At 48.9% G+C, this 15,288-nt stretch overlaps 1 protein-coding gene across 2 annotated transcripts in view; it reads left to right on the top strand.

Annotated features, from left to right (window-relative positions):
- shrprbck1r (sharpin and rbck1 related) overlaps window positions 1-9,350 on the top strand; it is a 62,134-nt gene extending 52,784 nt beyond the window's left edge. For both annotated transcript variants that reach the window (XM_080214122.1, XM_080214113.1), the window contains exons 11-14: window positions 513-692; window positions 1,931-2,029; window positions 6,016-6,159; window positions 8,160-9,350. In XM_080214122.1, the coding sequence (XP_080070248.1) occupies window positions 513-692; window positions 1,931-2,029; window positions 6,016-6,159; window positions 8,160-8,240 (504 nt within the window). In that variant the 3' untranslated portion in view covers window positions 8,241-9,350. The remainder of the gene's footprint in view (window positions 1-512; window positions 693-1,930; window positions 2,030-6,015; window positions 6,160-8,159) is intronic.
- Window positions 9,351-15,288: the final 5,938 nt, after the last annotated feature.

Raw genomic sequence — 15,288 nt, 5'->3', positions numbered from 1 at the left:
ACATTGAGAGGTTACTGTGAGATTAGTATATGGAGTAGTTTCTGCTGTCTATCTCGCTGGAGAATTCACTTTAAAATAAGTTGTGAGCGGTGTGGTAATGGAATGAGAGGTCGCCAGAGCTCTCCTATCTTGAGGTGGCACGGTGGCAGAGTGGTTAGCACTGCTGCCTCACAGCTCCAAGGATCGGGTTCAATTCCCATCTTGGGTCACTGTCTGTGTGGAGTCTGCACGTTCTCTCCGTGTCTGCATGGGTTTCCACAGGGTGCTCCGGTTTCCGAAAGATGTGCTGGTTAGGGTGCATTGGCCGTGCTAAATTCTCCCTCAGTGTACCCAAACAGGCGCCGGAGTGTGGTGACTCGGAGATTTTCACAGTAACTTCATTGCAGTGTTAATGTAAGCCGACCTGTCACACTAATAAATAAAGTTTTAACTTTTGGGTAGTGATGGGGGGAATGTGGATAAGCTACAGTGGGTAGCTGCTCTAAACCTTGCTGCTGTTTTGTGTTTCTCAGCTGGTTTCGCTCGAAGACTATGATAAGTTCCTGGATCGCAGTATGAGTGTAGCAGAGAGCAGCAGCGAAAACAGCTACCACTGCAAAACAGCCGACTGCAGGGGCTGGTGTATCTACGAGGACACGGTCAATGAATTCCTCTGTCCGATCTGCTCAAAACTGAACTGCCTGCTCTGTAAGGTAAATATCAAACCAAAGACCATTAAATCCCAAGCACAGCGCTTTCAAACGGGCACAGTACTGAGGGAGCGCCGCACTGTCAGAGGGTCAGTACTGAGGGAGTGCCACACTGTCAGAGGGTCAGTACTGAGGGAGCGCCGCACTGTCAGAGGGTCAGTACTGAGGGAGCGCCGCACTGTCAGAGGGTCAGTACTGAGGGAGCGCCGCACTGTCAGAGGGTCAGTGCTGAGGGAGTGCCGCACTGTCAGAGGGTCAGTACTGAGGGAGTGCCGCACTGTCAGAGGGTCAGTGCTGAGGGAGTGCTGCACTGTCAGAGGGTCAGTACTGAGGGAGTGCCGCACTGTCAGAGGGTCAGTGCTGAAGGAGTGCCGCACTGTCAGAGGGTCAGTGCTGAGGGAGTACCGCACTGTCAGAGGGTCAGTGCTGAGGGAGTGCTGCACTGTCAGAGGGTCAGTGCTGAGGGAGTGCCGCACTGTCAGAGGGTCAGTGCTGAGGGAGTGCCGCACTGTCAGAGGGTCAGTACTGAGGGAGTGCCGCACTGTCAGAGGGTCAGTATAATGGGTAATTGGTGATGTGTGATATTGTCACTGGGCTAATAATTCTGCTGCTCAGACTAATGCTGTGGGGACCCAGGTTCAAATCCCACTGGTGGAATTTAAATTTAATTCATAAATCTGGAATTGAAAGCTGGTTTCGGTAACGGTAAACTATCACTGATTATTGTAAAAAAACCCCATCTGGGTCACTAATGTCCTTTAGGGAAGGAAATCTGCCGTACTTACCCAGTCTGGCCTACATGTGACTCCAGAGCCACAGCAATGTGGGTGACTGTGAACTGCCCTCTGGAAGGGCGGAGTGGGACACTCAGTCCAAGGATAACCAAGGATGGGCTATAAATGCTGCCGGTCAGTGACACCCTCTGTGGGGGAGGAATTATCTGCAGCTCCCTCTTTAGTGAACCAGCGTGACCCACTCCAACCAGCAACTAGCCTCACTGAGGGGGCAGTGTGCCCCCTCCCCAGAGACCCTTTGTCTAGACCTCATGGAGCAGTGCCATCTGTCTCACTCTGTCTAGTCCTCATGGAGCAGTGCCGTCTGTCTCATTCTGTCTAGACCTCACAGAGCAGTGCCGTCTGTCAGACTCTGTCTAGACCTGATGGAGCAGTGCCGTCTGTCTCACACTGTCTAGTCCTCACGGAGCAGTGCCGTCTGTCTCACTCTGTCCTTCCCCATTCCAGGAGATTCACCAGGGTATGAACTGTAAACAGTATCAGGATGACCTGCGTAACCGGGCAGTGAACGATTCCGCCGCTCGACGCACCACAGAGATGCTGAAGGTAAAACCCGCGGGTGGATTGTGGAGAAACGGGAATGAGGAGCAGAACAGCTAATCCAGCCCTTCCAGCCAGCTCAGCGGGGAGAGTGAGAGGGTCAGTGAAGAGGGAGAGGGTTGGAAGGTTACGTTAATCCTCTATCCCGGAGTGTGAGGGAAAGATTCCTGTCAGAACCTCTCCAGATACGTAACAGGATTCAATCCTTGGGAAAGTTTGGGATTGTTAAGGAATTTGGGCGGCGCTGTGGCACCGTGGTTAGCACTGCTGCCTCAGGCTAAAGGGACGATCCTTTAAAACAGAGACGAGGAGGAATTCCTTCAGCCAGAGTCGTGGTGAACCTGTGGAACTCTTTGCTGCAGAAGGCTGTGGAGGCCGGGTCATTGAGTGTCTTTAAGACAGAGATAGATAGGCTCTTGATTAATAAGGGGATCAGGGGTTATAGGGAAAAGACAGGAGAATGGGGGGGTGAGAAAAATATCAGCCATGATTGAATGGTGGAGCAGACTCGATGGACCGAGTGGCCTCATTCTGCTCCGATGTCTTATGGTCTCACAGCACCAGGGACCCAGGTTCAATTCCGGTCATGGGTCACTGCTTGTGCAGAGTTTGCACGTTCTCCCCGTGTCTGCGTGGGTTTCCTCTGGATGCTCTGGTTTCCCCCCACACTCCAAAGATGTGCAGGTTAGGTAGATTGGACACACTAAATTAACCCTAGTGTCAGGAGGATTAGCAGGCTAAACGCATGACGTTACTGGAATAGGCCTGGGTGGGATTGTTGTTGGTACAGACTCAATGGGCCAAATGGTCTCCTTCTGCACTGTAGGGATTCTATGAATTTACCAGGAAATGTTCAGGAAGGAGAAATGTTCGAGGCAGTGAAGGAGCTGAGGGAGTTTAACCTTTTTGAGACATGGCAGCACTGGCGGGGTCCATCTCCCCATTCGCTGCTTCCTGTCCCTCCCCCTCTCCCCATTCACTGCTTCCTGTCCTCCCCCTCTCCCCATTCGCTGCTTCCTGTCCCTCCCCCTCTCCCCATTCGCTGCTTCCTGTCCCTCCCCCTCTCCCCATTGGCTGCTTTCTGTCCCCCTCTCCCTCTCCCACACAGACTCTCTCCAACCTTTCCAATTATGGATCCATACTCAACAACATTGTGCATTTATATAGCACCTTTGATGTAGGAAAATGTCCCAGAGTGCATCACAGGAGTGTTACCAAACACTGAGACACACATGGAGATATTAGGGTAGTGACAAGAAACTGTAAAAATCTAAGGGAGTGTGTTAAGGAGGAGGGAGGGGTGGAGAGGTTTAGGGTGGAAATTCCAGAGCTTTAAGGGCCAGGCAGCTAAAGGCCCAGCCACAAGTTGTGGAATGAAGACAGTCATGGTGGAATAGAGGCCAGAATTGAAGGAGTATAGAGTTCGGGGAGGGCTGTGGGACCTGGAGGAAAATTCCAGAGATAGGGAAGGGGAGTGGCCAGGGAGGGATGTGAAAACAAAGGTGACAATTTTAAAATTGTGGCATTTTTTATTTTATTTTTAATTTAATAATTAGTGTCACAAGTAAGGCTTACATTAACACTGCAATGAAGTTACTGTGAAAATCCCGTAGTTGCCACTCTGGCGCCTGTTCGGGTACACTGAGGGAGAATTTAGCGCGGCCAATGCACCCTAACCAGCATATCTTTCTGACTGTGGGAGGAAACTGGAGCACCCGGAGGAAATATATATCGGGATATGGGGGTAGGGCCTGGGTGGGATTGTGGTCGGTGCAGACTCGATGGGCCGAAGGGCCTCTTTCTGCGCTGTAGGGTTCTATGATTCTATAAAACCCACGCAAACATGGGGAGAATGTGCAAACTCCACACAGACAGTGACCCAAGCCGGGAATTGAACCCAGGTCCTGTGAGGCAGCAGTGCTGACCACTGAGCTGCCACATTGCTTCATCGGGAGCTAACGTAGGCCGATGAGAACAGGGATGAGAGCCGAACAGAATTTGGTGTGTGTTAGGAGAAGGATAGCAGTGTGTTGGATAAACCTAGGGTTACCCAGGGTGAAAGACAGACAGCTGGACTGTTGGAATATTCTAGAGCTAACAAGAACACACTGATGATTTCAGTAACAGACAGTTGGTACAACTGTAAGGGACCATGGTGAGATCACACCTGGAGCGCTGTGTGTAGTTAAAGTCTCCTGATCTAAGGAAAGGTGTAGGTGCCTTGGAGCTAGGATAGCAAAGGTTGACGATCTCATTGAGACGTATAAGATGATGAATGGGATGGATAGGATAGAGGTGGAAAGACTCTTCCCGCTCAAAAAAGACAGTAGGACTAGGGGGCACAGCCTCAAGATAAAGGGGGGCGGTTCAGAACGGAGTTGAGGAGGAACTTCTTCACTCAAAGGGTGGTGAATCTCTGGAATTCTCTGCCCGTTGAAGTGGTGGAGGCTGCCTCGCTAAATATTTTTAAGAAGCGGGTTGATGGGTTTTTGATAAGAGAGGGGATTAAGGGTTATGGGGAGAGGGCGGGAAAGTGGAACTGAGCCACGACAGATCAGCCATGATCTTATTGAATGGCGGGGCAGGCTCGAAGGGCCAGATGGCCTACTCCTGCTCCTATTTCTTATGTTCTTATGTTCTTATGACTCGGCTGGTTCCTGGATGAGAGGGTTGCTCTGTGATGAGAGGGTGGGTTTCGGGTGCCCGTGGTGATCTCATTGACAGAGTCGCTGCTGAGAGGCGGCTTCCCTTCATCGAGAACGTTGAGGTCTCAGTCTCAGAATAAGGGCTCAATCCTCTCAGACAGAGATGTGGAGAAATGTCTTCACTTAGAGGGTTGTGAATCTTTGGAATTCTCTAACTCGGGGAGCTGGAGAAGCTCGATCATTGAGAATATTCAAGAAAGAGACATTGGACTCAAATAGAACCAAGGCACATGGGGATCCGGTGGGAAAGTAGAGTTGATAGACAAGATCAGTCAAGATCATATTGAACAGCAGAGCAGGTTCAAGGGGCCATATTATAGTCCATTTCCTATCTCTCAAATACTCCTGCTCTGAGTGCATGAGAGGAGACAAGCAATATTACAGAGGGAGGAATTCAATGTTTCAGAAATTCTGTACAAGGCAGTTATTATTTGCTGAAAAGAGAGGTGTTGCCGAAGCTTTTCGTTTTGCACTCATCAGGACAAACACAAGCAAGCCAAATCTCAAATAATTGAAACAGTTTATACTGCAGGAGAAAAGAGTTCTTATTGGTTGATGAGTTGACTGTGGCTGAAACATTACCATGAAGAAAGCAAAGGGATCTATGGGTTCCCCAAGCTCCTGGGTAGATTTCTGATCGATAAGGGAGTATAGGGTTATGGGGAGCAGGCGGGAAAGTGGAACTGATCCACTTCAGATCAGCCATGATCTTATTGAATGGCGGGGCAGGCTCGAGGGGCTAGATGGCCTACTCCTGCTCCTATTTCTTATGTTCTTAAAAAGTTCACAAAAGGGCAAGGTTTGAATATGTTGCATTTGTTTGCAAAGAATGGGTCTCCATGTCACTTTTAGCATGAGCCACTCTACATGCTCAACTGAAGGGTGGCACAGTGCTTAGCACTGTTGCCTCACAACACCAGGGACCCAGGTTCCATTCCAGCCGCGGGTCACTGTCTTGTGAAGTTTGCACCTTCTCCCCGTGTCTATGTGGGTTTCCTCCGGGTGCTCCAGTTTCATCCCACACTCCAAACATGTGTGGGTTAGGTGGACTGGCCATGCTAAATTGTCCCTCAGTGTCAGTGGGAGTAGCTAGGGTAAATACCTAGGGTTTGGGGATAGGACCTGGGTGGGATTGTTGTCAGTGCAGACTCGATGGGCCAAATGGCCTCCTATTGTACTGTAGGGATTTCATGATTATCTTAAAGCAAGGGTTTAGAGAAGGGAAACAGAGACGTTCTTTATAAATGTCTGTTGGTGTCACTAACGGTGGGTGTTCTCACTTTGCAGACAATGGTTCAGACTGGAGAGGCCATGCACTGCCCCAAGTGTAAGATCATAGTGCAGAAGAAGGATGGATGTGATTGGTTACGGTGCCCAGTCTGTCACACGGAGATCTGCTGGGTTACCAAGGGATACCGCTGGGGGCCTGGGGTAAGCTGGCTAACAATCAGCCTGCCGCTCGGCTTTGTGTTTTTATTTTGTGCGGGACGTTCTCAATGCAATTGGAATGGAGTGAAGTGAGAAGGAGGGAGCTCCGGGTGTGCGAGAGCTGACAGACCTCACTGATTGTACTTGCAGGGAAATGATGGGGAACAGCTCCACAAGGAGAGAGGGAATGAGTGGGAAGCGAAGATTGTTCTTGGAAACTGAGGCAACACGGCACCCCATGCTCCATATTCTCACATACCTCCAGTGGCACACTGGGTTAGCACTGCTGCCTCACAGCGCCAGGGACCCGGGTTCTATTCTAACCTTGGGTCACTGTCTGTGTGGAGTCTGCATGTTCTCCCCATGTCTGCGTGGGTTTTCTCCAGGTGTTCCAGTTTCCTCCCACAGTCCGAATGACGCCCTGGTTAGGGTGCATTGTAAAAAGTCTGACAACACCAGGTTTTAGTCCAACCGATTTATTTGATAGTAAACTCACAAGCTTTCGAGGGGATTCCCTCTTCATCAGGTGAATGGAGGGTGCATTGGCCATGCTAAATTCTCCCTCAGTGTACCCGAACAGGTGCCGGAGTGTGGCGACACAGGGATTTTCTCAGTAACTTCATTGCAGTATTTATGTAAGCCTACTTGTGACACTAATAAATAAACTTTAGACATTAGAACTTTTAAACAGTGCCCCTAGTTCTAGATTCTCTCACAAGAGGAAGCATTCTCTTCACACCCACCCTGTCAAAACCCCTCAGGATCAAGTCGCTTCTTCACTCTTCTAAACTCCAACAGGTACAAACCGAACCTCTCCAACCTTTCCTCAGAAGACAACCCACCATTCCTGCTATTAGTCTAATGAACTGTGAATCCTACTGGATTATCCCACTGTCTCTGAGAATGATAGGTTATTGCTGGGAACATCACTGAGAGCAAACCTGGAGGATAAATCCACCGGGGTGGGTTAACATTCTTCCTCTATTCTGGCCAATCACAGCAAACAGCTGGACTGCACACGGGGCAATGAATAGAGGGCTTTCAGAAGCATGGAGCATTCTGGGTACCAAGGTCACCATTGCTGACTGACTGAAGCTGCAGGCAACTGGTTGCAGAGACCTGGTGGCAGTGGCGATGACAGGGGCAATTCCAGCTCCTGTGATTGCGGCAAGGTCGCCTCCAGCCACTGACCCAGGGTCACCTCCAGCCACTAACCCAGAGTCACCTCCAGCCACTGACCCCTAGTCACCTCCAGCCACTGACCCTGGGTCACCTCCAGCCACTGACCCAGAGTCGCCTCCAGCCACTGACCCAGAGTCACCTCCAGCCACTGACCCCTAGTCACCTCCAGCCACTGACCCCTAGTCACCTCCAGCCACGGACCCAGAGTCGCCTCCAGCCACTGACCCGGGGTCACCTCCAGCCACTGACCCAGAGTCACCTCCAGCCACTGACCCCTAGTCACCTCCAGCCACTGACCCGGGGTCACCTCCAGCCACCGACCCAGAGTCGCCTCCAGCCACTGACCCAGAGTCGCCTCCAGCCACTGACCCCTAGCCACCTCCAGCCACTGACCCCTAGTCACCTCCAGCCACGGACCCAGAGTCGCCTCCAGCCACTGACCTGGGGTCACCTCCAGCCACTGACCCAGAGTCACCTCCAGCCACTGACCCCTAGTCACCTCCAGCCACTGACCCGGGGTCACCTCCAGCCACTGACCCAGAGTCGCCTCCAGCCACTGACCCTGGGTCACCTCCAGGCACTGACCCTGGGTCACCTCCAGCCACTGACCCTGGGTCACCTCCAGCCACTGACCCAGAGTCGCCTCCAGCCACTGACCCTGGGTCACCTCCAGCCACTGACCCAGAGTCGCCTTCAGCCACTGACCCCTAGTCACCTCCAGGCACTGACCCCTAGTCACCTCCAAACAACAGGAAACTCACTGACCATTTCTCTGCGAATGATATCTAATGATCTTTTCTCTCCCCCCTCTCTCACTCCAGGGACCCGGAGATACAAGTGGAGGTTGCCGCTGTCTTGTTAACGGTCAGTGGTGTCACCCACTGTGTCAGAACTGTCACTGACCAATCTCCATGCCCCTCTCCCCAAACCCAGTATGGGAGCAGCAGAGAATCCACTGTGGACAGAATTAACCAGCGGGGGAGTGGAGACAGAGGGGGCAATGGAACGGATTCTCAGTATTGGATTGGTGACATTTACCCTGACCTCTGCTGGCCACCTCACCAATGGCCAGGAAAGAATGTGGTACTGAGACCTGGCACACCTCAAAACCGAAACAAAAGCTCACTCACAGCCCCGGTACACGAGCGAGTCAATCACATCACCACAGTCTGTGTAATAAATGGACACAATGACCTGTGTAATCAGGTAACGTTTGCCTCCAGCCATGGAAGCTGGTTCAATAGGAGTAAATACCAGGTTTGCTCAGTGATCGCGGTAACCTTGTGTGTGTGTGTGTGTGTGTGTAAGAACTCGCCTCTTTCAGTGTCTTTACGCTCCACTGTGATGGAGGGTGGGCAAGTTTGTGAATTCTGATTGTTGTGCCTGCTTTATTATACTGAGAGATGTTTGAGTGAATAGGCACAGGCTAGGGAATGTTTACATTTAGCTGCGTTGTGTGAAAGACGGTTTCTATTAAAATTAGTATTGGTGTCTAAAGTCCATAGCAACACCAGTGGTCAGTCAGCCAGTTTCTGTTGGGTCAAATATCTGGCTTTGTTGACCTTCCCAGGTATCTATCTTTCTATACAACACCAGTTAGTCAACAGATTGCGGGTTAGGTGGATTGGCCGTGCAAAGTTCCCCTTAGTGTCAGGGAGACTTAGCGGGGTAGAGCCTGGATGGGATTGCAGACTCATTGAGCTGAATGCCCTCCTTCTGCACTGTAGAGATTCTATGATTCTGTTCCATGATTGTTGTAAAGGCAGCACGGTGGCACAGTGGTTAGCACTGCTGCCTCACAGCTCCAGGGACCCGGGTTTGATTCCCGGCTTGGGTCACTGCCTGTGTGGAGTTTGCACATTCTCCCCGTGTCTGCGTGGGTTTCTCTGGGTGCTCCGGTTTCCTCTCACAGTCCAAATATGTGTGCATTAGGTGAATTGACCATGCTAAGTTGTCCCTTGGTGTTCCGAGATATGTAGGTTAGAGGGATTAGCGGGGTACATGTGTGGGGTTGTGGGGACAGGGCGTGGGGTGGGATTGGTGGCGGTGCAGACTCCATGGCCTGAATGGCCTCCTTCTGCACTGTAGGATTCTATGATTCTATTCTATGGAGGAAGATGTGATTATCCTTAGCCAGACTGTATATGTTCCTCCGTATCAAGGACTGAATTATCTTAATCTGGGAGCCCTCTCGCTGACTTCCTCACTGATAAATCACACTCTCTATCTCTCTAACCTTCCATCCTACATTATTTATCTTCAGATAATTGCTTATATCAAATTCTGAGTAGTTCTGGGACTATCCAGTTCCACGTTTATAAATGGTCAATCTAGTGGATATCTTTCTAGGTCATTTTTTCAGCACCATCTGAATCTTTTTGAAAAGAGAAATGTTGCTGAAGTTTTTTGTCTTCCACTCATCAGGACAAACACGAGAATGCCAAATTTTGAATAATCACAGCAACCTGTACTGCAGGGGAATGACGTGCTGATTGATTGGCATGTTGACTGTGATTGGCTGAGGTGTTGCCATGGAAAAAGTAAAGGGGAACTATAGGCTCTCCAAACTGTCGGGTAATTCAAAGATGCAAGTCTTGAAGATATTCCTTTTGTTTGCAGTATGAATGTACGCCACTTCATGCACGCATAAGCAAGTCATGTTATACGTTGACTTGGTTATGGTAATTTTGCTGTTCACACACTCAGGATTGTTCAGAAAGTGCTGCCTAATCGTGGAATCACTTCTAACTCTAGATGTTTTGTGTTGGACTTTGCTAGCACCAATTTCAAACAGCCATGTGTTCAGGGCTGGGGTTACGTTTGTCAATGGCATAGTCTATATTTTACTAACTTGTTATTGTTGTAAATCTCTAACATGGCTGTAAATACAAAGTATATTTTGCTACATGTACTTCAAGAGGAAGTGAAGGGAGAGAATGCTGTCCTTTTAGCAGAACTCTACATATATCTCACGCTGTATCTAAACCAGAGAATGTGGTGGAAACAGAGAATATTGGAGAAACTCAGCAGGTCAGACTGCATCACGGAGGGGAAAAGAGTTTAATGTTTCTGACCACAGGTCACCGAACCTGAAATGTTTTTCACGGACACTGTCTGACCTGCTGAGGAGTCTCAATATTTCATATTGTTTGTATTTCAGAAATCCATCAGTATTATCAATCATGACTGAATATTGAACCACTCTTAGCACTGACACTGAATCCAAACAAAGTCATAGAGGTTTACAGCATAGAAACAGACCCTCCAGCCCAACTTGTCCATGCCACCCTTTTTTTTAAACTCCTAAGCTGGTTCCAATTGCCCACATTTGGCCCATATCCCTCTATACCCACCTTACCCATGTAACTATCAAAATGCTTTTTAAAAGATAAAATTGTACCCGCCCCTACTACTACCTCTGGCAGCTTGTTCCAGACACTCACCACCCTCTGTGTGAAAAAATTGCCCCTCTGGACACTTTTGTATCTCTCCCCTCTCACCTTAAACCTGTGCCCTCTAGCTTTAGACTCCCCTATCTTTGAGAAAGGATATTGATTATCTAGCTGATCTATGCTCATCATTATTTTATAAACCTCCATAAGGTCACCCCTCAGCCTTCTATACTCCAGAGAAAAAAGTCCCAGTCTATCCAGCCTCTCCTTTTAACTCAAACCATCAAGTCCTGGTAGCATCCTAGTAAATCTCTTCTGCATTCTTTCTGGTTTAATAATATCCTTTCTATAATAGGGTGACCAGAACTGTACACAGTATTCCAAGTGTGGCCTTACTAACGTCTTGTACAACTTCAACAAGACATCCCAACTCCTGTATTCAGTGTTCTGACTAAGACATGTTGAATGCATTTTTCTCCACTCTATCAACTTGTGACTCCAATTTCAGCGAGCTATGAACCTGTAGAACATAGAACACTACAGCACAAACAGGCCCTTCGGCCCACGAGTTGCGCCAATCACATCAACACCTATCTATAACCCCCAATCCCATAAAACCCCATATACTCATCCAGAAGTCTTTTAAAAGACCCCAGCGAGTTCGCCTCCACCACCACTGATGGCAGCCGATTCCACTCACTCACCACCCTCTGAGTGAAAAACTTACCCCTAACATCACTTCTGTACTTTCCTCCCCGCACCTTAAACCTGTGTCCTCTCGTAGTGACCATTTCAACCCGGGGAAATAGCCTCTGAGAATCCACCCTATCCATTCCTCTCAACATTTTATAAACCTCTATCAGGTCGCCTCTCAACCTTCGTCTCTCCAGGGAAAAGAGACCCAGCTCCCTCAACCTAACTTCATAAGGCATGCCTCCCAGTCCAGGCAACATCCTTGTAAATCTCCTCTGTACCCTTTCAATAGCTTCTACGTCTTTCCTATAGTGAGGTGACCAGAACTGCGCACAGTACTCCAAATGAGGCCTGACAAGGGTCTTATAAAGTTGCAGCATTACCTCCCGACTCCTAAACTCAATCCCTCGATTAATGAAGGCCAGTACACCATACGCCTTCTTGACCACCTCTTCCACCTGCGAGGCCGATTTAAGAGTCCTGTGGACCCGGACCCCAAGATCCTTCTGCTCTTCAACACTACTAAGACTCCTGCCCTTGATAGTGTACTCGTTCATCCTGTTGGTTCTGCCAAAATGGACGACTACGCATTTATCCGCGTTGAAGTCCATCTGCCACTTCTCCGCCCTAGATCTCTTTGTTCTGTAACTCTCCCCATCGCCCTACCATTAATTAAGTCCTGCCCTGATTCAATCAACCAAAATGTAAATTAAATTTCATTAATAAATCTGGAATATAAAGTTGGTTTTAGTAATGTCCTTTTGGAAAGGAAGTCTGCCGTCCTTATCCGGTTTGGCCAACATGTGACTCCAGAGTCACAGCAATGTGATGGGCGGCACAGTGGTTAGCACTGCTGCCTCACGGCACCAAGGACTCGGATTCGATTCCCTGCTTGGGTCACTCTGTGGAGTTTGCATATTCTCGCGGTGTCTCTGTGGATTTCCTCCGGGTGCTCCGGTTTCCTCCCACACTCCAAAGATGTGCGGGTTAGGTGGATTGGCCATGGTGAATGCACAGAGTTACAGAGATAGGTGATGAGGAGGGCCTGAGTGGGTTGCTTTGTTGGCGGCTCAGTGCAGACTCAGTGGGCTGGGTGAGGGATTGTATGGATTCTGTGCCAGTGCAAGTGGAGTCAAACTGTCTCTCATTCAGTAAGCCAGTCACTGATTAGCATTATGTGTGTGCATGCACGCTTAATAATGATTTCTCTAACTCTGTGGTGCTTCATTTAACAATGTACAAAAAGTGAAAATAAAGAAGAATATTTTATATTTACCAGGTTACCCTGGACAGTGATGTAATCTTTGAGAACCCCACACGTTGTATTCTGGATGGGGCATGGGGAGATAGTCAGTTCCTCTCCCTCGTTCATGGGGAACTGAGTCCAGCGCTCTTTAACAGCAGGCACTGCTTTAGAATTAGACTCAAAACCAGTCTTCTCAGGCCAGAGGGACTGGAATGATTCCTAATTTAAAGAATCTACTCTACATCGGAGAAACCAAACACAGACTGGATGAACAGCTTTGGTCCATCCGCAAGCAGGACCCAGATCTTCCTGTCACTTGCCACTTCACCACACCACCCTGCTCTCCTGCCCACATGTCCGTCCTGGTCCTTTTGCAATGTTCTAGTGAACCCCAACACAAACTGGAGGAAAAGCACTTCATCTTCCAATTGGGCTCTTTACAGCCTTCTGGGCTGAACATTGAGTTCAACAACTTCAGACCACAAAGTCTCCCCTCATCCTTCACCCCATTTCATTTCATTCTCCATTTTACTGCTCGCCATCTTTCCAGCCTCCACCCCCCCCAACCCCTCCCCTGCCCCACCCCTCACTTCTTCAGGCTAACTGCCACGTTCCTCAGGCAGTCCTTTACTAAGCTGTACTATTGTTCTGCAAAATGTAACAGGCTACAAGATGAAGGCGTGTAAAATTGCCAGCTCCAATGCACCCCTCCCTGATGAGCTCAATGTATTCTGTGTCTGGTTTGAGCACGAGGTCAGTGAGAGCATGCCCTCTAACCTGATCACTTATCACAAGCCCAATTCCCATAACCCGAGTTTACCCTGCTAATCCCCCTGATATTAGGGTCAATCTAACCTGCACATCCTTGGCATGTGGGAGGAAACCAGAGCTTTGTTCATGACCCTTTGCAAGTTCCTTGTGGTCTTGGACACAGCAGGAGCCATACCAAGCTGTGATACACCAGAAAGAATGCTTTCCATGGTTTATCTGTAAAAGATTATCAGTTGTAGCTGACATGCCAAATTTCCTTAGTCTTCTGAAAAAGTAGAGGCGTTGGTGAGCTTTCTTAACTATAGTGTTGGCATGGAGGGAACCAGGACAAGATATTGGTAACCTGGACATTTAGAAACCTGAAATTCTCGACCATTTCCATTTTATCCCTATTGATGTAGACAGGGGCAGGTTCTCCTTTATGCTTCCTGAAGTCAGTGACAATCTCCTTCGTTTTTTTTGATATTGAGGGAGAGATTATTGTCATTACATCAATTCACCAGGTTATGTCTCATCGTTTGAGATCTGACCCTCTACGGTGGTGTCATCAGCAAACTTGAAAAATCAAATTGGAGTGGAATTTGGCCAGTTATAGGTGTGTAAGGATAACCGTTGTGGGTTGAGAACACAGCCTTGTGGGGCACTGGTAAAGAGGATGATCGTGGAGGAGGTGTGTTTGCCTATCCTTACTGATTGTGGTCTGTAGGATCAAGTCACAGAGGGAGTTGCTGAGGCCCAGCCCACAGAGTTTGGAGATGAGTTTCATGGGAATAATGGTGTTGAAGGCTGAGCTGTAATCAATAAATAGGAGTCTGACATAGATGTACGTGTTATCTATGTGTTCCAGGAAGATGGCGTCTGTTGTGAACCTGTTGTGGCAGTAGGCAAACTGTAGTGGATCCAGGTAGTCCGGGAGGCTGGAATTGATTCATGCCATAACTAACCTTTTGAAGCATTTCATAATGATGGATGTCAGAGCCAACAGCCGATGGTCATTAAGCCACGCTGCTTGGTTTTTCTTTGATACCGGGATAATGTTTGCCTTCTTAAAGCAGATAGGGACCTCAGATTGTCGTAGAGGTTGAAGATGTTTGTGAATATCCCCGCCAGCTGATCTGCACAGGATCTGAGTGCTCGTCCGGGTATCCCATCCGGGCCAGTCGCTTTCCATGGGTTAACCTTCAAGAAAGCTGCTCAGACATCTGTAATGGTGACCCCAGATACAGGTTCATCCAGAGCTTCCAGGTTAGAGGGCATGCTCTCACTGACCTCGTGCTCAAACCAGACGCAGAATACATTGAGCTCATCAGGGAGGGGTGCGTTAGAGCTGGCAATTTTACACGCCTTCATCTTGTAGCCTGTTACATTTTGCAGACCTTGCATCCCCCTCTCTCGGATGTGCCATTGTTTCGATATATTGAGTCTCTCCCTCCCCATCAGATACAAATAAAATCCTATTGCACTTGTGATAACATAGAACACTACAGCACAAACAGGCCCTTCGACCCACAAATTGCGCCCATCATATCGCTAGCTACTAGACCTACCTATAACCCTCAATCCCATTAAATCCCACGCACTCATCCAGAAGTCTCTTAAAAGACTCCAACAAGTTCGCCTCCACCACCACCGATGGCAGCCGATTCCACTCACTCACCACCCTCTGAGTGAAAAACTTATCCCTGACATCTCCTCTGTACCTACTCCCCAGCACCTTAAACCTGTGTCCTCTCATAGCGACCATTTCAGCCCTGGGAAAAAAGCCCCTGAGAATCCACCCAATCTCTACCTCTCAACATCTTATAAACTTCTATCAGGCCATCTCTCATCCTTCGTCTCTCCAAGGAT

Source organism: Carcharhinus amblyrhynchos, chromosome 2 (assembly GCF_965287045.1).
Source record: "Carcharhinus amblyrhynchos chromosome 2, sCarAmb.v2.hapA, whole genome shotgun sequence".
Taxonomy (NCBI): Eukaryota; Metazoa; Chordata; class Chondrichthyes; order Carcharhiniformes; family Carcharhinidae; genus Carcharhinus; species Carcharhinus amblyrhynchos.
The sequence above is the reverse complement of the archived record's forward strand: the minus strand, read 5'-3'. Positions and strand labels throughout refer to the sequence as shown.